The sequence below is a fragment of the Rhinolophus hipposideros genome (assembly GCF_964194185.1).
Source record: "Rhinolophus hipposideros genome assembly, chromosome: 8".
In the NCBI taxonomy this organism is placed as follows: Eukaryota; Metazoa; Chordata; class Mammalia; order Chiroptera; family Rhinolophidae; genus Rhinolophus; species Rhinolophus hipposideros.
Window position 1 is genome coordinate 73,387,258 of NC_138054.1, and position 26,722 is coordinate 73,413,979.

The 26,722-nt window shown below is 54.3% G+C and overlaps 1 protein-coding gene across 1 annotated transcript; it reads right to left on the reverse strand.

Moving 5' to 3' along the window:
• Window positions 1-67: 67 nt before the first annotated feature.
• On the reverse strand, window positions 68-26,722 carry NHSL3 (NHS like 3; the record flags this gene model as incomplete). Its single annotated transcript, XM_081057171.1, has 7 exons — window positions 68-2,116; window positions 2,491-5,052; window positions 5,143-5,259; window positions 5,849-5,972; window positions 6,313-6,368; window positions 6,452-6,622; window positions 26,488-26,722. The coding sequence occupies 7 exons, from the start codon at window positions 26,720-26,722 to the stop codon at window positions 2,094-2,096; spliced, it is 3,288 nt and encodes a 1,095-aa protein (XP_080913297.1). The 3' UTR covers window positions 68-2,093.

Below are 26,722 nucleotides of genomic sequence, written 5' to 3' on the forward strand. Positions count from 1 at the left end.
TCCCTTGTAAATGTGGCCCCAGATGACCGCCCTGTCCATCTCCCACGTTAAGCAGCAGCAGCCCAGCCAAGTTTTAATCATTTAATTAACACCTTTGAATGAAACACAGCTTTTTCATGTCTCACTCAGGCTTTTCAGGGCAGAGGGAATGGGTAGTTTGTACAGACATATCAAAGACAAAAATTTAAAGAAATATATATATATACTTCTAACATTTTTATGGAAATTAAAAATCAGAGGCTTTTGGTCTCTCCATTTGCACTAGATCAAGCTCATTGACCCCAGAGGACAAAGAAGGGTTCCCCCTTGTAGATCCTCCATTCTCCTTCGTACTATCCCACCAAGTGGGGCAATAAGCTCAGAAGATTCTGGGGGCAAGGAGCTTGAGTAACATTAAGAGGGAAGGGAGGGTAAGAGACACACAATTTGGGTTCCCTCCCACCTCCAGCAACTCGAAGGCTGCTGCCAGGACCTGGTTTCACAGAGGCTTTGGCCCCAGGGGTTTGGACCAGGAACTCTGAGCAGAGCAGTGCTTACTGACCGTCTCCTTTCCCCAACTCACTGGGCAGGTGCAACATGTACCCAGCAGCAGCTCTCCATTACCCAAGGGGCAAGAGAATGTTGGTTTACAGCTTCAGGGAGAAGACAGTAGTGAGACAGGACCAGAGGAGCGTGGGCTTCTCGTACCACATCCCGTGTTTGGGAGGGGGTCAATCTCCTTGGTGGAAGGAAAACAGCTGAAAGCAAGGTTCCTTGCCGGATGCGAGCCTGAGTCACTGGAGCCACAGGCCAGTGGGGAAGGGAAGCCAGCTTACCCACATAGGTGGCACAGGTTGAAGACAGAAAGGTTGTTAAGAGTCCTGGAGGAGAGATCAGTAGCACAGGTTGTTTCCGGGGCAACCACCCAGCCTGCTCCCCAGGAGCACTGAGTGACCCCTCCTCATTGACTAGGGAAGAGTCTGGAATAGAATGAACCTTTGGCTTCCACATCCTTGTCACTCAGCATCAGCTCCCCCCAGTGGAACCACCTGTGCTGAAGGGTAGCTGCAGAAAGGACATGCACGGAGACGAGGAAAGAGAAAGGTCAGAGAATGGAATCTGTAGGGCCGGAATTTGGGCCCACTGCCCAAGTAAGCTCTCCCCCTGCCAGACCCTCCCCTCCATACACCTCCTGCTTAGCTGAAGGACACAGCGTCGCCACAGCCCGTGCTGCCTCTGAAGTGCTATGCCTGCCCACCCCACGCTGACCAGGTAAGCTGCTTGGCATTGCCAAGTGCCCCCCACTCGGAGATGACTCCCGATATTGTTCTCCTGCTTTTTGAGGACAGAGAGCCTGTGCCCTCCCCTCTGGTTCTTTCTCCCTCCACCTATTTGGGCCCTGGCAGTCTCCTACTTCTCCCCTACATGGAGCACCTGTCAGAACTGGAAGGCAGGAGGGTGGTTGGTGTTATAAGTTGAGGTACAAGAAGGTTAACCCCTACTGCACCTTTTGTGCTTTGGAATTCCACAGCCTCACTCCTGCCTCCAGCCTGGAGAAGCCTGTGGGAATACAATGACTTGCACACTTTCAAGAACTAAGAGCAGATTGGATGTGAGGGCAGGGATGGTCCCAGCGATGGGCTGGCTCCTGGGGATTGATGCTGCTGTGTAAACAGGCCCCGGGAATGTGGCTTCATGGGCCCCGGAGGATGGACATGCAGCCCCTTGTCAAAAGTGCTTTGATTCTGGACTATAGTATTTACATGATTTGGACATGAAGAAAAGGAAACAAATTCAAGTGAGGTGTTCTGCTCCTAACTCTGGCCTCGGGGCCAGCAGGGGGCGCAACCACCCACTCCCACCAGCTACCTCGTAAGGCCAAGACTGAACTGGCAGCTGCCAGAGGTGACTCTACTGGGGAAAAGGCATGAGCTGGATGACATGGAGGACAGGGTCAACACCAGGCTTGCATAAATATCGAAGGCTGTGGAGGTTAAGGCTGCAGCCATCCTCTCTATTAAGTGTCTGCCGTATCCTCTCATCCTTGGAGCTGCTCAGGTCCCTGAGATTGTATTCCTGGGATGGGTCAGCAGTGCCAGTGAGGTGCCCGGTGGTCAGACCAGCTCTTTCTGTGGGTCTGTAGGAAAAAAGCACATTCAGCAAGGATTGGTCCTGGCCACTGAGCCCAAAGAACATCCTCACCTCACCCCAATTTACTGACCATGTGAGCAACACTCCACATTTATCTGACACTATGATGTAGGCATCATTGCTCCACACTTGTCGGGAGCTTGAGGCTAGGATGGGTAGATAGAATGGCAAAGTTGGAATTCCAACGCCAACACCCCGTATCATGCTCCTTCACTGTAGTTCAAGGGTGCAAGTTCCCCCTACCCAGGTAGCCTGAGGCCAGAGAGCTTAAAAATCCAAGAGCAATACCTTAATGGTGAGACTCAGATACCTATTACATCACCAGCGATGGGACCCACACCCCACCACTGCCCACTGTACCTGAGCCAGGTAGACTGAGCTTCTGCTCCTCTGGGCCCTCGAGCTGCATGACACCTCCATTCTCCGCTGGCTCCCCTTTAGTCCTGTCCTCTGCATGAGGGAGCCCATTGGTGGGAGGAGCAGTAAGGTGCTCAGCCCCAGGAAAGCTGGGGGAGGTGGGGGAGGGGACTCCCACAGAGGGCTTGCGGGCCACAGGTGGGGGAGCCTTAGGTGGCTTCTTTGGGGCCTGGGATGGCCGCTGCTCTGAGATGCTCCGAAGTTCAGCCACCAGATTTCGCTGGAGGTCAGCCTGGTTCTCGGGGGACACGGGCCGCTCCAGCTGCAGCTTCTTAGTGCCCTTGGAGAAGATGAAGCTGGCCGTCGAGGCAGGGGACTGGGGAGACCGTGGCTCTGCCTCAGGTGGCCCATTGGGCTGGGTACCCACAGGTCCCTTGCTGGCAGCCAGACTGGAGGCTTTGAGTCGGACAGCAGCATGGAGACCAGAAGGGGCAGAGGCTGGGCTGGCCCGCCCTGACAGGGCTCTTCGTAGTGGCTTCTGGGGAGCCGATGGCCCCGGTACTGGGGTAGGAGCCACTGTAGGAGTACCCACAGAGCGCAGCCGAACCATCTGCAGGAGGGAGGGTGTAACCAGCGGTGCACTGGCATCCTCCCTGGGAATCCCATTACCCTTGCTGCAGCCCACTGGTTCCTTCCGAGGGACCTTGGCCAGAAGGCCTGTGACAGAACCAGGAGGTAGGGCTGGCGGAGTTGGAGGGTCTGTGGTACCACGGAGCTGACTCTGGGAAGAGACAATAGCTGAGGAGGACGAAGCAGCCAGGGAGCTAACAGGGGTCAGGAGGTCTGCAGGGCCTCCAGACTCAGGGCCAGCCAGAGAGAAAAAGGCTTCCTCTGGTGGGGGAAAGTCCGCCATGGACAGGTCTTGCTCCTCAGGTGCAGGAGGTGGGGGTGGGGGCCAGCTGGGATCCTGGGGGGCCTCAGCAGTCTCTGGGGCAGATGGGGCCTCTTCAACCACCTCTGGCTTCTTAGTGGGTGGTGGGGGTGGATGATAAGATGGGGGTGGGGATGGTGGGGGTGACTGGTCTTTGGAGGCAATGGGAGACTCCTGCGGTGGGGTCAGGTATGTCTGGGGGTTCGGAGGGGGCTCAGGACTGGCATCAGCAGTAGAGACGGGTGCAGGGACCAAAGCAGGAGTAGCCAGAGCAGAGGCAGCTTGCTTAGGACTCTTGGGCTTGGAGGGAGGTGGGGATAAGGGGGCGAGCACCTTGGGGTGAGGAGGTATGACAAACCTGTCACTCAGGGTAGTTGACATCTGTGAACCACAACGGTCTGAGGGGGCTGGGTCAGAGGAGGAGGAGGAACATAGAGATGTGAGGGAGGAGGAGACAGAGGCCCCAGGAGATCGGAGGGAAGTGACCCGCTCTGGTTTAGGGGGTTGGACCTTGCCTGGCGAAGCAGAGGCCCCTGCTAGACCCTTGGGAGGGAGGGTAGGGGTACCACTTTGGCTCGAATATCCACTGGACGGTGAGAGAGTCCGTTCTGGGGAGCGTGGGGGGCGCTGGGAGCCCCCTGGAGACAAGCCAGGCACCCAGCTGCCTGCTGAGTTGGATGGACAGGGTGCTGCCCCTGACCCTTCTGACCCACCAGTGGTGGGTGGCCGAGGCAGCTGTGGCTGCTGCTTCCGCTCCGGCTTGGGAGGCAAGCCCAAGGGCCCATCGGGGGCTGCTGAGCCCCGCTGACGGAGTGAGTAGGTCCGGCGGGGCGGGGCTGGGGGCCGCTTCAGCTTGCGGAGGGACACACTCCGGCTGGACGACTGCCCACTGCTCCGAATACTGACCGTGTCCGAGGCCTCAGCAGTGCTGCCTCCACTAGGAGAGCCCCTTCCGCTGCCCCCCTGGGGAGCGGGTGCCACACTATTGCTAGCCACAGAGCCCTCTGGCTGGCCCTCAGAGCCACCCTTAGAGGAGAGGGTGGAGCCATCAGACACGATGGTCTCAGAGGACTGAGAGTGGCTCCAGGTGTCACTGGAAGAGGAAGGGTGGCGGCTGCGGGGCTGTGGGCTGGAGGCCGAGGAGAAGCGGCCCAGAGAGCGGACAGAGGCCGGGCTGGCCGAGAGCAGGCTGCAGCGGCTCAGTGTGCGCAGGCTACAGCGGCCCAGGGCCACCACATCCACGGTAGGTGGCAGCACAGCATGTGGAATCAGTTTCGACAAGTAGGTGGCCTGGGGCGAGATGGACATGGCTGGGCTCAGGGGCTCTGGAGGCCCTGCCCCTCCTGTCAGTCCAGGCACTGCTAGGGACATGGGCCGGGTCATTACTGGGGGCTGGGCCCCTGTAGACCGGCCAATGAGGGTGTCATCCCGGTAGACGCGGTCGATGTGGCGCTGCAGCATGGCTTCTGCCTTGGTCCCAGCCTCTGCCTCTGCCTCCAGTGCCTGCAGAGACACTCGGACCCCTGCTCCTGAGGCCAAGGCTGTGGGGCGGCCATCCACCGTGGGGATTCGCACAGCATCCCGTGGACCAGGAGGCCGAGGAGTACGGGGGGCCTCCCGCTCATCCCGCAGGCCTGGAGTGGACAGGGAGGATGTGGGAGTCAGCAGAGGGGTCAACCAGACCTCCCCACCCACCACCGCTGACCCCCCTAACCAGGGCTCACCAAGTTCCTTCTGTACATGCTGCGGCAGTCCCAGAACCGTGCTGCGCCGTTCCCGCCGACGCCGCCCTGACTTTCCGGACGATTTGGGAAATGAGTCATGGGGTCGGAAGGTGGAACCTGGAGGCCGGTCCAGGGAAAAGAAACAATTAGAGCAGGTCTCAGGACATCCTGCAGAGCAGTGCTTTTGCAGAATATTAATAAGAGCTTTGCGAAACAGATTTCCATAGTCAAGCAGGCAGGGGCAAAGCTAGCTTAAACAAAGCTAGACGTTTCTTTTCTATAAGACTTCTGGAAGGCTATAGTAGGTCAATAATGATAATTGCCATTTAGTGAACATTTATTATGTGTTAGCATGCTAAACACTTGGCATTCATTCCAATAAAGCACATACTCTTGTCTTCATTTTTACAGAACATCAAACAGAAGCTCAGAGAGGTTAAGAGTTGGGCCAAGGTCATGCAGCTGGTAAGGAGCAATGCCAGGCTCAAACCCATGGTTCCCGACTTTTAACTGTACTGCTTTGCAGTTAATGTGCATCGTGACTCTCCAAGAGGACAAAGGGTACTGTGTTTCCTGAATTCAGTGATTCACAGAGCCTTGAGAAATACTCGATTAGGAGGAAAGGGGGAAGCTGCAGGTGCTGGGACCCAGAGAGTGCCCCCCACCCCTCTCCCCTGTCCACAAATTCTGGTTGGTGAGCAGACACCTTTGCGTTGGATCATCTCCGAGCGGATAGAGAGAGCATCCTCTGCCGTGGAGCTCTCAGCCGTGTAGGATGTGGTCTGGCTGCAGAAGGAGATGCTATCTTCATCCGGCCCTGTCCGGGAGGACTGTTGGGGGAAGGAGGAGGTCAGGCCCTGCCCACAGAGGAGGACTGTTGGGGGAAGGAGGAGGTCAGGCCCTGCCCACAGTGCCGGGACCACCTCTGAGCCTGGGTGGGTGGGGCTTATCATTGCCTCTTCAGGCCTCCTTCTCGGAATTCCTACTCAGATTGCCCTCAGCATCACTTAGCACTGAGTGGACAGCAGCTGAACCAGCCCTTAAGGGTCCTCTAGTCCAGCCCTTCACCATACAGGAAGTAAACTAAGATCCAGAAGGGTTCAGAGACATACCTGCCGGAGGTCAAGTAGGGAGAGAATAGAGTCAGGCTGAGCTGGGGGCAGGGCTCACCTGGAGGCTCTGGGTGTCTCCATGGTCCCAGCCACCCTTGTTCAGTTTCTGTTTTTCTGGAAGATACCAGAAAGATGTGTTGGGCCAGGCCTCTCCCCTTGGGAGGTAAGAGTAGCACTAGAGGGGAGAGGAAGGTTACCTTGGTGCTGTAGGGAACGGAGCCCCTCCTGGGCCTGCGTGTGCAGCTCCTCCAGGTGAGGCGGTCGCCCACTGGGGAAGAAGACATTGTCCTGGTGCCCATCCACTACAGACCCTGGTCCCTGGCCAGAACCAACACTGAGACGTTTGTCACTCTCTGCCTTGGCAGAGCCTAGTGGAATGGAAGAGGAAGAAGAATGAAGCCCTAAGGCATCTGAGCCCTGAAGATGCAGTCAGTCCCCAGACTGCCACAGCCCCAGCACACACATGCAAAGCCCACTTCCACCAATCTGTACACACAACCCATAGTTCTGGTGTATGCACTCAATACACACAGAGCCCCATGTACATACACAAATTATACCCAAGCGTACACAGATCTGAGTATCCACACCACACGAAGGGCCCCGTACAGGGCACGACACCCAGGGCACCTAGGCCCACCATATATGCACGCAACACCCACAGGCGTCAGTCTACATACACACCCACAGACTTCAGTATGTATACAAAGCACCCAAGTATAAACACATGTGTGCACCCACACTGCACACAAGGGCCCCCACAGAGCACACCTAGCCCTCAAGTATACACACAATACCCACAGTCCCCATTCTGTACATATACAAACAGTACCTAAACTGTGTATCCATACATCATTCAGGCACCATGCAAGACCCCAGTATACATACAGCCCATAGCAAATACATTTCTCTCCAGACCGACCCGAGCTCCACTTTACAGGAAAAAAACCCCACCCTTTTCATACATATCTTGGCCCAGATCCAGGCAGAAAAGACCATGGGACACTAGGAAGGGGTGGGGACTAGCAGGGGTCATAACCAGATTCCCAGGAAGTCCTGCTGGAGAGGGACAAGACTGGGATATGGCTTCTTGGGTCCCCTACTCACCCATGAGGCTGCCCCTTAGGGGAAGACAGAGGGGAAAAGAGGCCCTGGGCCTCTCCACCCCCAGACAAGGAAGCTCCAGCCTCTCTTGGAGTAAGAGCCCCAGGTATCCCCTGCTCCTGCCACCTGCCCCCCCCAACAGATGAGCCAGAGATCCATTACAAAGGATCCTGTTACAGGCCCCGCCCATGTGGAAGTTGGTTATCTAATCCTGGGAATGGGGGGCTGTGTCAGCACTTTGCAGCCTCAGCCCCCCTTTAAATGGAACCCACAACACAAGCAAAAGCGCTGTGAGGGTCATGTGACCTTGACAGCACCTTGTAGAGAAGCAGAACAAAACAAGCCCTTTAAAAGGCCACACCCAAGAATCAGGGTCTTTAGTTCAGATACCTGCCCTTTCCTCCTTCCTCAGCCCATTCAACAGCCTGCTCTGGCTCAGGGAATCGCAGGAATCCCACAAGGTCAGAACTAGGAGGTCTCTCTCTCAGTGATCTTCTCACCTAATATTCTCACTCTAAATCTGACTTTATAAATCGAGAAACTGGTTCAGAGAAAAAAGATCTTCCCTAAGGTCACCCAGCAAATGAGAGTCAGACTATATTCCAGGTTTCCACAGGGGATTCCTGGATCACAATCCCTCTGGCCACCCCCAAAAGTCCAATAAACTCTGGCCCCCTCTTAGCCCAGGCCTGAAAACCCAGTCAGTTCCTAGGAGAAGGAAGTCGGTATAGGCCTCTCCTTCCAAAACTCCTCCATCCCCAGGCCTCTAAACAGGATTTCGCTGTTCATGCTCCCCAACTTCCAGTGGTACTACTTCCCCCCCTTTTCCACTCCCCACATCCCTCCTACACACAGAGCTGGGCGGGGATGCCCTGCCTCTTGGAACTGATGTGTTGGGGTGTACCCAGTAAAGTGTGGGTACCCCTGGAGGGAGGCAGTCTCGCCCTAGGGCTGCAGTCTTCAAGGTCAGAGACACCTCCCAAACACAATCCGGGCCCAGACAAAGGCAGCTGCAAAGCGGCTGGACAAAGGCACGGGAGGAGACTGGGAGTCTAGCCTCACTATTGACCCCACCCTCCACCTATTACCCTTCCACGACTTTAATTCCCCCATTCTACATAAGGGTCTGGCGAATGGAAGTGTCGGGGATCCCTCCTCTCCAACCCCCCAGCCACACCCACTCACCCTGCTTCTTAAAGAGCCCGAGGAGCGCCGGGAGGTGGCGGCCTAGGAACACCACCATGACAGCGGGCGCCACTCGGACCGACCCTATCCGGACCTCTCCAAAACACCAGGCGAGCCGCCTTCACGACAGCCCAGCACTAAGGGATGCGGTCCGCCAGCCCAGCAGCAGAGCGCCGGCTCCAGGCAGAGGAGGGGAGGGACTGTTCTCCAAGTCCTCCTCCCACCTTCTCCACTGGTCCCGCCCCTCTACCGACCCCGCCCCTCAAATGGAGTGCAGGGGCAGGAACACCCTCTGACTGACAGGGAAACTGAGGCCTGGAGTCTGCGGGTGCCTGGCTTTAGTGGGCAGTATGACTAGGAGTGCTGAAGACACTCAATTTCAAGGGCAGACCACTAACCCTGTCCCCAAGTCCCTTTCTGAATAGTCAGGAGCCAGAGCTAAGGCAGGGCTCCCAGCAGCCAGATGGTAGGTAGAAGAGCCACTAGACTAGACTTGGCATGGTGCCCACCCCAGGCCCTCCTGGCTGGTGAGGGTAATTCCCTGGGGAAGAAGCTCAGCGCATGGAGCAGCCAGGCAGAAGGCCAGGATTGCCTGTGGGGATGGCAAGGCCATTGGTGGAGGCCCTTGGCGGGGTGGGGGCCAACTCAGGACACAGTACTGGGAAGCCAGGGAGATGCCCAGAGTGGAATCACAGTGGCCGGTGGTAACAACCCCTCATGTGTGTGTTCAGCCCCACATTTTCCAAAGGACTTTCCTCCCACTTTCATAATGTCACATCAGTGGCCCAGAGAAGCACTGTGAACTCTCCAAGGTCACACTGCAGAGGCAGGCCTTTAACGCATACCTCCGGCTCCTCCAGCCCAAGATTCTTCCCATTGGCTTCACTCTGTGACTCCGTGACTGCGTGGATCACCAGGCAGGGAGAACAGAATTAGCCAAGAAACTGCTCATAGGTGAAGGCAGTAAGGGCAGCAGTACTTAGAGGAAAGTCAGGTCCAGGTTCAAATCCACCTCCATCACACACAAGCCATGGCCTCGTAAAGAAACAAAGCCAATAACTCCTCTTTATAAGATTATCCTATCGATTCATTCCATCAGCAAATATTAAGCTAGTACTAGGGGCTACAGTTAATGGACGAGAACTTTATCTTGTTCACCTGTACGTATATCCCTAGAGCCTAAATCAGTGCCTGGTACGTACTGCGAGTTCAACAAGTATTTGATAAATACACAAATGTGGTAAACTAACAATATAATTTTAGACAGTGAAGACTGACGAGCTGTGACGGGAAGGGTGTATTTTTAGGGGGCAAGCAAGGAAAGCCTCTCCAAGGAAAGGCCACTGGAAGAATGAAAAGGAGCCAGCCAGAGAAAATGCTGGGCTCAGGGCCTTCTACACAAGGGTATCAGCAAATTAAAGACCTTGAGGCAGGAGTGGGGGGTTTCCCAGAACAGAGGCCAATGTGGCTGGATATGGTGAGCATGGGAGAGAGTGGCAGGAAATGAGAGGAGAGCAGGAGCCAGGTCAGGTAGGACTCCATAGGCCTTGGCAGAGCCTGGATTTTATTCAGAGCCCCAGGAGGTTGGTCAGTAATACTGAAGGTTAAGCTGGGTAGCAACAGTGCTAAAAGAGATCCCCCTGGCAACTCCAAAAAGTATAGCTGAAAGTCTGTGACCTATAAAATGCTGTCCCCCAAACTTACCTAAGGACATCCCTCTCTCATAGCACCTTTCTCTCTGAGTCCCTGGGGATCTAAGAATTCAGTGTCTCCCACGTTGCAAGCCCTCTGCGGCCCCTTCTCCATGTGCTGCCCCACCTCTCAGAGACCACTGAAGCAGACGGCTGAGCCCTCACTCTCTGGAAAACAAACTTCCGTGGAGCTGAAGAGTATATATCCACAAATCATTGAAATCTAAACAATCCTAAGATGTGTAAGCACTTTAATTCCCATTTTATAGGATGAAGAAACGGAGGCCAGAGAGGGTAGCTTTTGCACTCAGGTCAACTTGAATCCAAATGCCATGCCCTGTCCGCTGTGTCAGCTACAAACCTGATCTTCCCTCTTCAGGAGAGACCCTATTATCCCCACAAATGTGAGATTTCTTGACTACATCATCCCCTCTTCCCTCTTAGGCCAGACCCATCCATCCCTTATGAGTCCCACTCAAACAGAAAAGAGTAGACTAGGGCGGCCGGGTGGCTCAGTTGGTTAGAGCGCAGTGCTCATAACACCAACGTTGCCGCTTCGATTCCCATCTGGGCCAGTGAGCTGTGCCCTCCACAACTAGAATGAAAACGACTTGACTAGGAGTTGAAGGGTCCTGGAAAAACACACTGTTCCCCGATATTCCCCAATTAAAAACAAAAGAAAAGGAAAAAAGAAAAGAGTACACCAACACCTGCAGGGAGATTAATTCATGACCGGCGCCATGCCTGGTGCTGGTGGAAGGCAAACAGTCTGCCCTCATGGATCGGTCTTACAACAGCCCTTCTAGCTGCTCCCAAACTGGAGCCTTTAACCAGGCAGGCCGCAGTCATCCTCAGCTTTCCCCTAACCAGGGAAACAAGGGCTAAGCTCCTACTACGTCAGGGACGGGGGGCACCTCAGCTCCTCAAGGTCCCAGGCCCACAACTGAGAGTCAGGGTCACAGCTGCAAATTCCGCCTGATCCAAGGCTCTCACTCTTGATAATGCCTGGTTGCCCCAGCAACATCCCTCCCTCCACCCACTCACAGCTTGGCCAGAGCCTGAGGCCTCTCTGAGCCACTCCAGACACAAGTCTACACACCTGCGGGAGGGGCTCAGCAACCCGAGTCTCAGGTGGAGGGCAGGAACTCACAAAGAAACCGAGGCCCAGAGAGCGAAGGATCTTTCCCAAGGGCACACTTAAGAGTCTGTGTTCAGGACCTTCTGCTCTAGCACAGCCCAGAGGCGCAGCCTGAGCCTCCCCTGCTCTTCCACCTGCCTGAGGGAGGAGGCTTCCAGGATCTGAGAAGACACCTTGTTCCCAGCCACGCCCCACAGCACGCAGGGTACACCAGGAAGCACACATGTAAGTTCTGTGAGCTCAGATCCAGTCCACTAGTGGAGACAAAGGGCTGGGGTGGGGGGCACACAGCTCCAAAGTGTCCCCCTGGGGCCGCCCCACAGGTGGGCACGCTCAGGACCACATTCACAAAGCATACTCAGGCCACTCTAGTCTGTGTCCTCCTCATGTACGAGCTGGACTGCAGAGACTCGTGCAGGGCCCGGCCAGGTGGCTGTGTGTACATGAAAGTAGGTACATGAACCCACCACTCTGGGGCTTTCCTGAGCCTGGGGACAGGGAAGAATGAGGGAGGGAGTCCCCGCTTCCAAGGCCATTTACACATTTGTGCGCATGCGTATGCACTCTCTTGGCAACATCCTCCATGGGGTGAGGCCTCAACCTGCCCCATTCCAGAACAAGGGGCGGGGGCGGTGGCGCGCCCACAGCCAGGCAGGCCTGACTCAGGGGAGAGGAATGAGGGGGGAGGGCAGAGCTGCCCAGGTGGCCTCGCTCAGGAACTGGAACCCTCCAAGCCTGACCTTGTCCCCCCTCTGCAACTGCCCCGTCTGTGACTGCAGCTGGCCAGACAGGGAGCCAGGATTCAGGGTATTCAGAAGCCCTAAGTCTCAACCTCTCCCTGTACCGGTGGACGAACCAAGGCCAAGGGGGCCAGGGCAGCAGAACCTACAGTGTATGCAGATTTTATTCCCATAGAGGCAAGACAAAGGGAAATGAACATAAAAACTTTCAGGTGGAAGCACTTTATCCCGGCTGCAATCTCCTGTTTTTCTCATGCCACCAGAGGCCTCTCCCACCAACTTCCAGAGCTCTCTTCAAATCTCAAAACACTTTCTCTTCTACAATCTCGTACAACACTTAACAAGAAACCTGAATGATGTGTGTGACTTCCCTTTTTATAAGAGCATGAGGCACCAGGGAAAGTGACTTGCTCAAGGTCACCCAACCAGGAAGTGGCTGAGTCCACGTTTGAACCTGGGTCTCATTACAAATGCCTTAGCAGTACTAAATACGAGGGAATTAAGGGATGGGGGGCTGCAGCCTTGGTCCCTGCCCAAAGAGGAGGAGCTCTGCACTGCACCTCTCTCTGCAGAAGGGGAATCTCCCTCCTTCCCTCCCTAAGTGGGAAGCCCCACCCTCGCAGGGGCAGAGCTGACAGGTTGGTTCTAAGGTAAATATTGAAGGGCAGGGAGTGCCCTAGAGAAGGAGAGGATCCCACCCCCAGGCGCCTACGGGACCGGGCAGCAGCGCAGGGAGGAATTAGCTACAATAATATTAATAAATGTCATAATGAGTTTCCGGGTCAGTATCTGCTCCCAACAATGATATAATAATCTCTTTTGGCCAGGGTGCAATTGTGACTTTCCAAAGCCTTTTCCTTTGTTCCTTCAAGACATGATTATCCTCATATTATAGATGCTGCAGAGGCCTATATTCAGCCACCATGAAGCCAGGAGAGGAAAAAGCGGGGAATCAGGAGGCCTTCGACAAATGATCTTAGGCCCTTCGTCTCCTCATCTGTAAAGTGAGACTAATAATCACTGCACAAGTGCCTGGGAAAGTTAAAGCCACATAACCAAGTGTCAACACAAAGTGTCATCAGAGAGAGCCTCTGTCTCTCCGAGTGTGGGGGTAGGTAAAGGGCCCTCTCAGGCCCCTTCTGCCACTCGCCTTATAACACAAAGATAATAAACTAGCATTTACAAAGTGCCAATTGATTGAGACACATGTCGTCTCACTAAATCCCCCCTCATCACACACAGGCACTCCCCAAGGGTCAGTGACTTGACCAAGGTCACAACAGCCAGTAATAGCAGAGACTGGATGAGAGCCTTCTAGCTGCAATATCTTGTTCTTCTCATGCCACCAGAGGAGGCCTCCTCTCCCACCCACTTCCAGAGCTCTCTTCAAATCTCAAGTGGAGTTAAGGACCATTATTAAGATAAGGTCTGATAAGGGACACAACATAAGCTCCCTATCAGGTCCTCAGTGACTGAGCCCTATCTGGCAGCCCTGACACCCATTTGGGAGGGAAGGAAATTCTGAGCCCAGACATCCCGATGCCCTCAGAGTCAGGAGTCCTAGGTTTGACAGCACTGCCCCTCAATTGCAGCATGATCCCGAGGCAGGCATTACCCTTTTCTGGGCCTCAGTTTCTTCACTGGTGATGTGAGAGGATTGGAGAAATGATCTCTCAAGAGCCCAGGGCATGTAGGACTCTGCCCCTTGAGGAGAGCAGTGGTCCCTCACTGAGTCAGGGCCTGGAGCAACAATGGGGTGCAGCTTATCTCAGATCCTCAGACCAGAGAGGGAAGCCCAGGGCTCCTACACGCAAGTCAAGACATACAGTTGGTCACAAGTCTTCCCCCACCCCAGGAAAGGGGGAGGAGACATAGGGAGATGCTGAGGGGAGAGGGGTAAGAGGAGCAGGCCTTCTCCCAGCTGTGGGACCTACCAAAGACCCTTGGTGCTTCTGGTCCAGAGGCAGGGACAGGGATGAAAAGAATTCCAGGTGGTCTGACTCTACCAAAGACTTGGTTGTTCCCTCAAGCTCTTCATCTGCAAGATGGGAACAACAAACCCTACCTAGAGGAGGGCCATGTGTAAACCTGACAGGACAATGTGTGGGAACAGGAGGACAGCAGTGGTGGGGAGGGGTGATCTCTGGGCTCCCAATTCACATCCCGTACCACTTCCCCAAACTGCCCAGGACCAAGTGCCCAGCGGCCTGGGGAGGGGAGGGTTGGGTCGGATTCCTGAGAACCATGGCCAAACAATCCCCACAGATGACAATGTGTTTCCAGCGGTGGGGGGGCCTCGCCTGTCCACCTTCACTCTCATGCTTCACCACGGCCCAAAGGCATTTGACCCATGGGACCAACCCTTCCTGGATTCCAGGATTCCCCTCCCACTTCCCACCTGCTCCCTTTCTGAGCCTTTAGAGCTTCCATACTTAGTCCTTAATCCCTCCTCCCCACAGTGCTTCTTCCACTTGTGCTCCCCACAGTCCAAATCCCCCAGGGCCTCAGGCTTTCTTTGACCAGAGGACCTGCAAACCCCTCAATCATAAAAGGAAACCCATCTATCCCTAAGATTAAGGGAAGGCACAGGCTTTGGAATCTGACAGGCTTGCGTGTGAATACTGGTTCAGCCATCTCCTTGCTGAATGGCCTTGGGCAAGTGACTTCACATCTGGGCTCCAGCTTCCTCATCTGTAAAATGGGGAGAATAATAGCTTCTAGCTTATAAGACTGTTGGAGGACAAATGAATTAATAAAGGGTTTAGCACCGGCCTCACTTTTACCTCTGCATTATTTTCTCTGGTACAGTCCCCCAGCCAAGCAGCCTCAAGCACAGAGCCTTCATAGCCCTCTCTGGCCCCTACTCCCAACAACTGATTAATCTCAGATCCTATCACTCTGTCACCTCCTCCACAGCGTCTCTGCAGTTGCCACTCCTCTCCTCTCCCACAGCCCCCACCCTGTCCCCAACCCTCACCTCATCACCTCTCCCCTGGATTACTGCAACAGCCTCCTGACTGCTCTCAGCTTCCATTCTCACCACTCCACCAGGCAACCAGTCCTGCCTTCATCTGACCCCACCCCAGGGCCATCTTCCTAACATACCACTTCCATTGGCTCCTCCCCTGCTAAAACACCTTCACTAGCTCCCTACTGCCTATAAACTCCAGCTCTTTGCTTGCCTTGCCTTCTTTCCCTCATCCTCTCATACACTAATCAAATGGATAAGTACTTAAACCCCAGTCCCATACCTGGGCCTGTGACAGCAGAGGCTGAGGCCAGGGAGGCCTCAAAATCTTCAGCACAGGGCTTGAAGTTTGCATGCACAATGGACCTTCTTCTCCCAGGCACCAGGAAGGAGCCTCAACTACTTTTCTCTCCAACCTCCATGCTCAGTCTCAACTCCATGCCTTTGCTCACAACCATACCTGAGATGAAATGCATTCCATGTTCTCTCCAATCAACAATTCAGGACTCATTCAACCCTGCAGTTACTTCAAAGACCAAATTTAAGACAATCTCCCCAGTTTCCTAAAAATGACCCCAACCCAAAAGCCTTTTGTTACATGGCCTAGAATATTCCCCAGCCCCACACTCACTTCTGTGTTGCCTTGACATTGCATTGCTTTTGTAGGAACACCTTAAAGTCTGGTTGACCCCTGAGTTACAGCAGGAACTGGAAGAGCACAAGGGCTGCTAGAAGCCCCAGTGTCTTCCTTCAGGGCCAGAGGGCAGGAGACTGTAAACAGCCCTCTTAATCTCTCTCTCTCCCCACCGCAAATGGTCACAAGTCTGGACCCACAGTTGGTTCTCAGGAAACCATCAGATTAGAGTGGCCACAGGAAGGCCCATGAAGAGCCCTAGGCCCAGCCCCACCCCTCAGTGCAGATCCCAAGAGGAGAGACAGGTGGGCAGAGCCTGGATTTCAGGATTGCTGGGACAGGGAGTCTACTGGAAAGTCCTGGAGTCAGTCTCTCATCAACCCACCTGAGGAATCCCCAGAACTTAATTAACCCTTTCCCTATTGTTATTTTGATTACCATGATTTGTCTTCAAACCACTGCAGGCAAACGACCTTGGACGAGCCCACCTCCTCTATACCTCAGTCTCTCTATCCACAAAATGGCTAGCCAGAATAAGGGTCCCCATAATTTCAGACAGCCCCCTGCCTGTAGGAGCCAGGGAGGTTCAGGCAAATAAATGAAAGCAATCTGCTCAAGGTCACCAGAGCCCATTCCAGAGCCACACTGAGAACCCAGACCCCCAATTCCCAGACCAGGTTCTTTCTATGGCCCCCTGCATGGAGGGATGAGATCATCAGGCTCAGTTCAGAACCTCTAGGAATGTGGGCCATCCTGGGAAGACCTGGGTGGATTCTCCCACCACAGCAGGGCCCCCACCACCACCCTCTCCAGGATTCTCTCACTCCCAAACACCAGCAGATAACTGCCCCTGTTAGAGACCCCTTATCTTCCTGGGAGAGTGGGGGATGGATCCACCGCCCCGCCCCTACCCCATCTCGGATTCACCAAGTGAGGGAACTAAACACCCTAGACAGCCCCTCCTCCAGCACCCCTTGGGACTCAGGGATACCCTGAACTGCCGCAGCCGCTGGGGGAAACCAGGAATCCCGTCTCCCAACCCTGGGATGGGAAGCTTTCCCCATTCTTCCCTCCTCCCCCCCCCCACCACCACTTGGAGGCTGGAATGTGACCCGCGGAGGGATCCCGCAGCACGCCGGGAAAGGCTGTGTTCCAGCTGGGTGGCTGCACAGAAAGGGGGGAGATGCGGCACCGACCACGGGGACCGCGGTGGGGGGAAGGGGAACAGAAAGGCAGCACCGATGAGGGTGGGGGTGGAGAGGGAGCCCAGAAAAACAGTCCGACTCTCTGATCGTGCCAGATGGAGGTGGCCCTGAGCTTCCAGCCCCTGGTTTCCGGCTTCTCCCCTTCACCTTTGTCTCCCCTCCCTCCTGCAAACTTTCCGCCTGTTGGGGGCTAAAGCCTGGAAAACGTGTGTGTGTGTGTGTGTGTGTGTGTCTAAGTGCCTTAGGGTCTGTCTCTGAGCCTGTGTAAGTCTGTATGGTTGTGCAGTTTTGAACTCGCGTACATCTGTGTGCCTAACACGTTGGGAAACTCTACCTACATGACTGTATGTGTACGACTGTGTCCGAATCTAAGTGTGTGGTGTAGTTCGTATACATATGAACTACATGGCTATGTAAACCATACACATATGTACATGTACCTGTGTCTCAGGACCTGTACATCCTACAACGATGGTGTGGGTGTGAGTGTGTATGTGATTTTGTGTCTGCAGATCCATACATCTGAGTGGCTGTTGTGTGTATGTGTACATTGTGAACATGTACGTGTGCCTCCCGTGGGCATTCGTGTATACGTGTGTCTCTGTGTGGATGTGAGGAGTAGGGTCTGTGCGGGGGGGATTCCCGGCCCCCCATACTCACACCCGCCAAGCCCCAGGAGAGGGCAGCAGCGGTGGCGGCGGCTGCGACAGGGAGACCCTCCTCCCCGCCTGCCCCGCCCCCACCCCCGGCCCCTACCTGCCGGCCGCTTTGCCGACCGCCCGAACCGCCAGAAGCTGCGGGCCCGGGGACCGCTGGGGGCCTTCCTCTTGTGGTGTGAGTTGCCCATGGTGGGCGCGGGAGCCGGCGCGGGAACCCAAGCGAAGCCCAACGAGCCCCGCCGCCGGGCCCGCAGCCCTGGGAGGCAAGCAGAGAGACGCGCGGGCGGCCACCGCAGACGCCCCCAGCCCCAGCTCGGCCACACCCCCGGGCTCTGCAGCCAATGGCGGGGGCAGGGGCGGGGCAGGCGGAGGGGCGGGGGCTGGCGCGCGTCCCGTAGGCTCCGCCCCCCCAGGACCTGGGAGACCAGCTGAGCCGCCCCGCCCAGAGCGCTCAGGGAATGGCAAGGCCTGTCCAGGTGGGGAAGGCGGGTAGCTCGCTGTCTCAGCCCATGGGCCACCTATCTGAGGACTGCAGTGGGACCGAGATAACTAGGAACCAGGCTCCAGACAGGCGGGGTCCGAAGCCCTGCTGCTGCTAGGGGCTCACCAACACTACCCTGTGAGTGTCACGTGTCTGTGTATCTCCTGTCTCTGTGCCTGTGTACAAATGTATCGATCTGACTGTATTTCTGTAGTAATAGTGTTCAAAATAAGAATAGCACCCTTTTACATAGTATATATTGTGTGTCAGGCACTGTGATAACCGCTTTCATGCATTATCTCATTTCATACACAAAACAATTATGTAACGCAGGTACTTTTATCGTCCCCATTTTACAGATGGAAAAACTGAGATTCCACAAAGTCAACTGGCCAACCCAAAGTCAAACAGCATTAAGTTACAGAGCTAGGACTGAAACCCAGACTGACTCCAATGCCCACTGCTCCAAGCTACCACCCCTCCAATTTATCTATGCCCCTGCATGACCTTGAAGGAGGGCATGTAATTGGGCATTTGTAAGTGTGTGCTTGAACGCACCTGTGTAGTTGTGTACCTGTGTATATATCCGTGACCCTGAACAAACGCATTCCTCTCTGTAATCATCTGTGTGTGACTGTGTGCCTATATCCATATCATTGAGTCTATTTTCAAATGGTTGGATGTGTGTTTTTGTGTATCTGCCTATGTAATTGTAACTGTCTCTCTCAAGGTGGCTGAATATCACTGGTTTTATGTATTTGAGTAGGTATCAGTCTTCCTGTGTGCATGTAAGTGTAAATATGTTTATCTAAAAATTGTGTAATTGTATGTGCTTTTTCTGTATAGGCATGATTGTGCAATTATGTTTATTGAGTGTGTACTCATATCTACATTTGTGTGTGTATAAGTTTAAGTAATGGAGAGCATAGTAGGTAGACATATGAGTATGTGAAACCATCCCTGGCTGTGAGCATCTGTGGAACTGTGTGCCCCTCATGCATCTCCCCTTATACAAGTCTTTGTTTTTCAAAACCCAAGCCAACCAAGCTTCACCTCTTCAGAAAGCCTTCCAGGCTGCCAGGCTGCCCCCACCTCTATGCCCTCCCAAGCACCTTTGTGCCCAGGGACCTTCCCAGGGCCCCACAGCCTAGACAATGACTCTCCTTTACCATCACTCTGCCCTGTCTCTCCAAGTAGGGGCAGCATGGTGTAGCAGAAAGAGTGCTGGGTTGGGAGTCCAGAGCCCTCAGTTCTAATCCCCATGTGGCTCATGCTTTCTGCCACCTGGGCAAGCCCCTCCACTACACCACGCTGCCTCTTATGCCCAGGGACTCCAGAACACCGTTCCTTCCCTGCAAAATGGGAGAGTCAAAGCTGGTCCCCCCTACCTCCCTGAGGCCCATCTCTTACTAAGAGTCTGAGGTTAACAACAGTACAGGCGCTGAGGGGCTATATTTTATTCGTCCATCCAGAAAATACTCATTGAGCATACACCATATACCAAGACGTGTGCACGAGGCTCCCTGCTTTGCACAGAGAAGAGGGTCCTAGTGTCAAAGTGGAAAGAAACCTCAGAGATCTGCTAGCCCAATTTCCTTAACTTACAGATGGGGAAACTGAGGCCCATATGGGGAAAGGTGGTGTAGGGGAATAGAGAGAACACTCAAGGGTAAAATCCAAATCCCTCAGCATGAATTGAGTGAGGACAGGTACGGAAAGAACCCGGAAAGATATCTGTGTAGCAGGTGCCTTGGCCTTCACAGGAGGCTGTGCAAGAGCTGCCCCACCCACTAGTTCAATCTCATCTCCAACCACACCCCTCTCATTGTCGGAGCTTCAGCTACACAAAACTGTTTGCCACACCCCAGTGCGCACCTCCAGACTTTCACACACGCTCCTTCCTCTTCCACCTTTGCCTGGAAGATTCCTTGTTATCCTCAAGACCCTGCTCCAGTCTACTCCTCCATGAAGTTTTCCTCGCACCCCACCTCATCCCCCAGCTCAGTTCTCCATGCTCCCACAGGCATCAGTGCTGCCTGCTGACACAGACCTGATCTGGAGCTCAGGGCTCCCAGCAATCGTCTCAAGACAACAGTTTATTTTGGTATCTCCGTTTCCAACCAGAAAACAAGTTCCTCAAAGGCGGTGATGGTCTCACTCCTCCCAGGCTAGCCTAGTTTCTGGCACACAGTAGGTGTGCCATACATGTTGAACGGAAACTGGTGGAGGTGGAGATGATGGCACTTAAGTACCGGTGGAGGAGAAGAGGCACGGGCAAGAGAGTCCAGGATACTTTCCCAGTCTTACATTCTTTCACTACAAAGGCTGTGCTTGCTCTAGGACACTGGAGGAAAAGAACTGCCCACAGCCAAGAGCATGGGAAAGCCTAGGGTAGCACTGGTGCAAAGAAGTAGGTGGTCTGGCAGATGCATGCACCAGAACTCTTAGAACCACAAAACTGGGCTTGAGTGCCTCGTGACCCTCTTGGAAAATGGTGGTGAAGACCTCGGCTAGCTAAAAGCTTGCAGGAAAGGGTGTCCCAAACAGACAGGTGGCCCTACTTGCAGCAGGCCCCACCAGCAGCCTCCTGGGAATCATGCACTTTGCCAGCAGATTTGGGGTTTAAACCCTTTACAAGCTGAGCTATCTGTCTCCCCTCCATGCCAAGCACAGAGCCAGGCACCCTCTGAGTGGAGCTGATAGTCTTTGGTGAGCCGGCCCCCGAGGACAGTGAACACAAGAGCGTAGGGTCGAGTGAGTGTAATAACTGGGGAAGTGGACAGAGATTTCTCCCTCGCAGCCAAGGAAGCTGGTTCCACCTACTTCCAAGTCAGCCAGGGGCTAGTGGTGGCCCGGGGTCTGTAGATGGAAGGTGGAGGTGTGGATACCTGTTCTCCCCACCCCACCACGTTCACTGTGACCCACATAATAGACAATGCCTCCTCTCATTAGTTTTCGGCAGCATGTGACAGACCAGGAGCAGCTGAGACAGCTTTCGGGGGTTTGGGGAAAGGGGGATTTCCAAAGAGCAGGTGGGTGTGGGGACGCTCTCCCTCAGCCCTCCGCTAACAACAGAGTGTAGATTTTTCTGGCCCTAGGATTTAGCCACCCCAATTTAGCAAACCTTGCTGGCGCCCTGTTTCGGGGGCAGGAGAGGGAGAGAATAGTAGGAGGAAGGCCCTCCCAGCTTGAGGGGATTTCCAGGAGAATGCTGGGATGTGTGCCATTGGGTGCAGATTCAGGGCCTCAAGGAAGGAGAGGGAGAGGCAGCTGGAACAGGCCCTGGAAGGTGTCGGAGGTAAGGGAGGGGAGGTGGAGGCTCTTGGCCTCCGCTTCCTGCTCATCTCATCCCACCCCTGCTAGAGGCACCTCTCTGGGATGAGATTTTTCCATTTGAAGTCTGAACAAAGGAGTAGGGAAGCTGAGGTCAGCCTGGCAGGTGGGGGCTCCTGTTCTGCTTCTAATGCTGGCTGGCTGTATGACCTCAAGCAAGTCACTTCCTCCTCTGGGCCTCAGCTGCCCATCTGCATGGGCTATGGGGGCTCCCTGTGACAGCTCAGGCCATCAGCTCTGAGCCTCTAGGATCCCAAGATGCCCATGCACTGGGGGCATATATTGGATCACCCACCTCTCACCCAAAGCCATTTAGTACCTGGCCTTGTGCTGGGCAGGGCAGAGGGGAAAAGACGTTCAACGCAGTTTTTGCCCTCAGCACAGTGAGATGTAGCGATTCCTGTGCCCCAAGGGGCCCAGACAACCAGCTGGTCCAGCCCCCAGCAGGGGCTTTGCCTGATTCTAGCTCAACCCCAACTTCTCATCCCTCCATTTTAGTTCACATCACCTCCTCAGGGAAGCCATCCCTGATCTCCCCCTGGGATCACTGTGCTCTCTCCTTTGTCACACTTTTGACCCTTCATTGCCTCCTTGACTCTGGTTCCTACCACGCTCAAATTGTGAGGTTCATGAGGACTGGAACCTTGTCTCTCATTCATCCCCAGGACAGTGTCTTGCACATTTTAGGTACTTATACCTAATATTAAATACTTAATAAGTATTTGTGAAATATACTAGTGAGGTCCCCCTCTTCCATCTGGACCCAAGGCAGACAATGCCCATCCCTTCATAGGGACCTGGAGGAGGTAGACCCAGACTCCTCTATGGAAGTTACTCCCCCATTGGATGACACACAGGCCCCTTCCTAGGCAGGGAGAGGTAGAACTATTACACTGCACTCTCCTTATCCACCTTCGTATGATATCCAGGCCACTCGGTGCCAATGTCTTATCCATGAGCAAAACTAGGTTCACCTTTCCTGAACATAGTTCCCCCCCTTCCCCCAACCCCTACCAGCTTGCTTCTTCAGCCCATTCTCAAACCCACAGAATTCTAGAACTAGAAAGGATCTCAGAGGCCATAACACCGTATCTTTGTCAAGACAGGGCACGTCTGGCCCAGAGTGAGGCAGAACTTGGCCCAGGTCACAGAGCAGAGCAAAACTCAACATCAGGAGTCTCTCCACAACCCCACGCCAAGGGCAGTTCTCCCTGGGTGAGTGGCCAGAGTTCACGGGCTTAAATTTGCTGGGCCTGGCCGGATGGCCCCCTGAATTCTCACTATCAGTATAGGAACCATTGGCACACCCACCCCGCCCACCCATCCCAGCCACTTCCCACACCCCAAGAGAAGTCTTCGGGAGTGCTACAAACTCCTTTCTCCAAAGCTGGTCCTATTTAATATTCTACAGTGATTACTCCTCTTCAGAATCAGAAACACATCCAACCTCTACTGTTTTGTTAGGAGAGTGTGGCATCTGGTGGCAGACTAAATGCTTCTGTCACGGCCATGCTGTGAACCTCACTTCCATGCAGGTAGGGACCTTGCCTGTCTTGGCCCAGGTATTCACATTACCCTGAACAGTGCCTGACACTATAGAGTCATAAAGAATGTCTTTTTTCAAATGAATGAAGCTGAGTGACTTTGATCAACTTACTTTCCCGCTCTGGACTTATTTCCTCACCTATAAATGGTAGTAACTGCTCACCTTCCAGGTGTTGTGAGGACAGGGGAAACATTCATGAAAATACCTGGCCATGAAAATGGTCTGGCACATAGCAGCCTTCACGTTACTTCTTCAAATCAGCCAGCACCCTGCCTTCCTTCCACACCCTGTTCACCTCCTCTACAAAACCTCCCCTGATTACTGGGCTCCAGTCCTGGCATCAGGCCCAGAAACATTTCCTCCCCACAGTTGTCTAGAGTCCAGCTGATATTTCTGGAAAATATAGATTCCTGTTTGTTTACCTTTTCTTATGCCTGCATCCTCCTGGTGGACAAAGGTTAAGACTCCACCTTCTGTGGATCCCCCCTCAATAATCATCATCACCAAAGGTATCTCAGGTGTAACCAAGTGAGTTGTTTTCCAAACATGGATCAGGGTGAACTTAGCTATTGCCCAAGTCCTCAGCGTCACGACTGCAGAAACCTGCTACTGTCCAGACTGTGCTCCACAAAGCACTTGCATGTCTGTTATCGAATTTGATCCTTGAAACACCACTGTAAAGCCAGGATTTATTATCCCTATTTTACAGATAAGGAAATTGAGACTTGGAGGGGTTAATAACCTGCCAGCATCCTGTGGCCCAAGAGGGGCAAACCAGGGCAGCAGAGTTGTTCTGTCAGCCCCAGAGTCCGTTCTTTCCAGTCTGAGTCCTTAGAACACAGGTGATTAAATGTATAAACACAGTACTAGCAATCCCTGGCATTTCTATGGGGACTTCACTTTCATCTAGTTTTCACATCCTCTCTTGTGAGAATCTTGGAGAGACAGAAAGGTCACAGAACCATCAAGGCAATGTCCAGCCAGGGGATCACTCCCGTGAGAAGGTCCCCTCTCTTTCCTGAGACAGTAATGGAATCAGTGAGGCCACAGGGAAATTGCTTGCCCAATGTCATGGTTTGCTAGCAGCTGAGACAGGATTTGAACGCTTATTTGTTTGACTCTGAACCTCTTCCCACTCTATCAAGTTCCCTCACTTCTCTCTGGACCTTTTCCCATCTGTAGAATGGGTTGGATGAGCACTTTAAGCCTTACCCACTGCTCTGTGTCCTTGGGAGAGTCATAACAACTGTACCAGTTTGGGAAGCAGATGATTTGCGTTCAAATCCCATTTGGGGCAAATTAATCACTCACTGTCCCTGAGCCTCCATTTTTTCATCTGCAAATGGGCTCAAATGAGATAATGGATACAGAGCTCCTGGCACATTCAGAACAATCAATAAATGTCAGATTTCTTCTCTTTTCCTTCTAAGTCTGTGCAGGGCAGTGACAGGAGCAGGGGGGTCCTGGAAAACAGGTGTTCAAAATTCTATTCCAAACTCAGCTTTCCCATCTTATAGTAGGGGACTCAGATTAGGGGAGCCATGACCTACATCTCTGGGTCTTTGGTTCAGAGATTGGGATGGGGGAGATAATGGCCCAGCAAAGGCCCTTGATGTCCCAGGAACTTTCTGTGTATCCCTCCTCCCCATCTCCCCCAATCTTCATTTGAACATTTTCCCCAGAAAGAGTTAAACCCTCTTTGGGCTTCCCCTTCCTGACCAGCGGTGCCAGTGGAGATTAGAGAGATCAGATTTATTTCTCTTAATAAACAGAAAAGAAGTAGAGCCAAGCAGGTGACAAAGAAACAATTGGAATAATAGGAGGTTGGAGCAAAAGGGAGCAGGACTTCCTCCAGGCGTACCTGGGGCCACCCCTAGACCTGTGGAAACAACAGCCAGGGGCAAGGAAGGTGTTTCCTGCGTAGGCTCAAATCAGTGCAACCTGCTGCCCAGAAAAGCCCAGTGCTACCTGATACCAAAACACAAGGCAGGGGGAGGCCTGACCCAATGACCTCTAACCCAGGCTGTTGGAGCAGGAACCTACAGGTCAGCTTTTCCAACCTCTACCTCTAGACTGGTCTCCCAGGAGAAAAGGGTCCACTGCCCTGGGGTATACCACTGCCTCCTATCTCCAATCTTGACAGTATGACCACAATCCCTCCTACTGCAACTCTGACCCAGGCCCTCTTGAGTGGGATAGGGACGACTTTACACTGAATCCCAGTGAGGCAGTTCTGGGTCAGACCCCAGGTCCTGTGGGACTGCAGAGCCTTTGGAAACACCCCTCACCCAAACTCTCTCTCAGGGCCCAGCCCAGCCATCCCAGCCCCAGCACCCTGACTTCTATTTGTGGCTTTGCCACAGGGCAGCAGGGCCCTTATCCAAAAGGAAGATCAGGCCGGATGCAATCCCACAGGCTTTTCACCCTCTTCCTGATACCTAAAGTGTTCCTTCAATTCTCCTCCAGAGGAGGTGGTTAAAGGACACTGGGAGGGTAAACTCCGGCAGAATGGGATGGGCCGCATACACTGCCATTTCCTCACCTCCAGCTGGGCAGCAGAAACATAGTAAAGGTAGACTTCGGAGCATGGCAAGCCCCATGGGAGCCCCACCCTCTTGCAGAAACTCAGGCCCTCCCCCCTCAAACAGGAGACAGAAACAGAGGGGGAAATGAGAGAAGAACCAAGCAAGTGGCCAAAAGAAAAGTGACCCCAGCACGTTTGGGCCAAGTCAGCCTCACCTCAGGCTGCCCATCCATCAGGCCAAAGAAAGCCCAGAGGTAGGGAATTAGCTGTTGTATTTTAAATATCCAGCCCAGGTACAGCCTCTCCGTTAACTTGGGCCTCAGTTTCCCCCATCTGTAAGCACACATACATACAACACTGGCATGTTTCTAACAGGACTGGGGGATGGAGTGAAGGGGAGGAGCAGTTGGTTCACCTCTATGAGCTCACCGCCCCAGAAGGTGGATGTTTGCGGTTTGGCCCAGGTGAGTGATGAGGGGGGCCAGGTGGGAAAAGCTAACACTGTTAAGAACCTAAAGCATGCTACGCTCCATGCTGGGTACTTCGTGGGGCTGGAAACCCGGAGCCACCTAGCCCACTGGAAAGCCTTTTTGAGTGCAGTTGACCTTCTAAACCCAGAGGGACCCCCACCAGAGACGCAAGGCCACTTGCCTCTCCCTTTGGTCCCAGGCCAGAATCAATCTCTGACCCCCTGACTCAGCAGAGGGCAAAACCTGGGTGAGCCTGGGGGATGGGAGATTGCCTCACCGTCCCAAGAGCAGACTGCCAGTACTTCCTGCATAAGCCTGGGGATCCCCGCCCGGGCCGGGGGTCTCCTCCCCTAGAGCGGGGCAGGGATCAGTCTAGGAAATGCTGGGGGGCGGCGCAGACTGGGGGGGCTGGGGCTGAGCCCTGGGGTCTTCGCTGCCCCAGCACTAGCGCCTAGGGGGGCTCAGCCCGCTGCGACAGCCGCGGACCCCCAGCGGAGCCACCCTGGCCGCACCCTGGCGCCGCCCAGCGCGCAGCCCAGGTGCCGGGCGCCTCACCTCGGCCTTTGCTCTTGGTTTTCCTGGCCTTGTCATCCGCCTTCTTGGCCCGGGGGGCGGCCGATTCGGCGCCTTCCGCCCCCGCTGCCTTCTTCTTGCGCCGCTTGCTCCGCAGCCAGTTGAAAGCGCGACGGAAGCCGGACGCGCCGGAGCGGGACTTCTTCCTGCGCGGGGGGCCCCCGGGGCCCCCCGGCTCGTCCGCCGCAGGTGCGGCGGGGGGCTCGCGGGCCGCCAT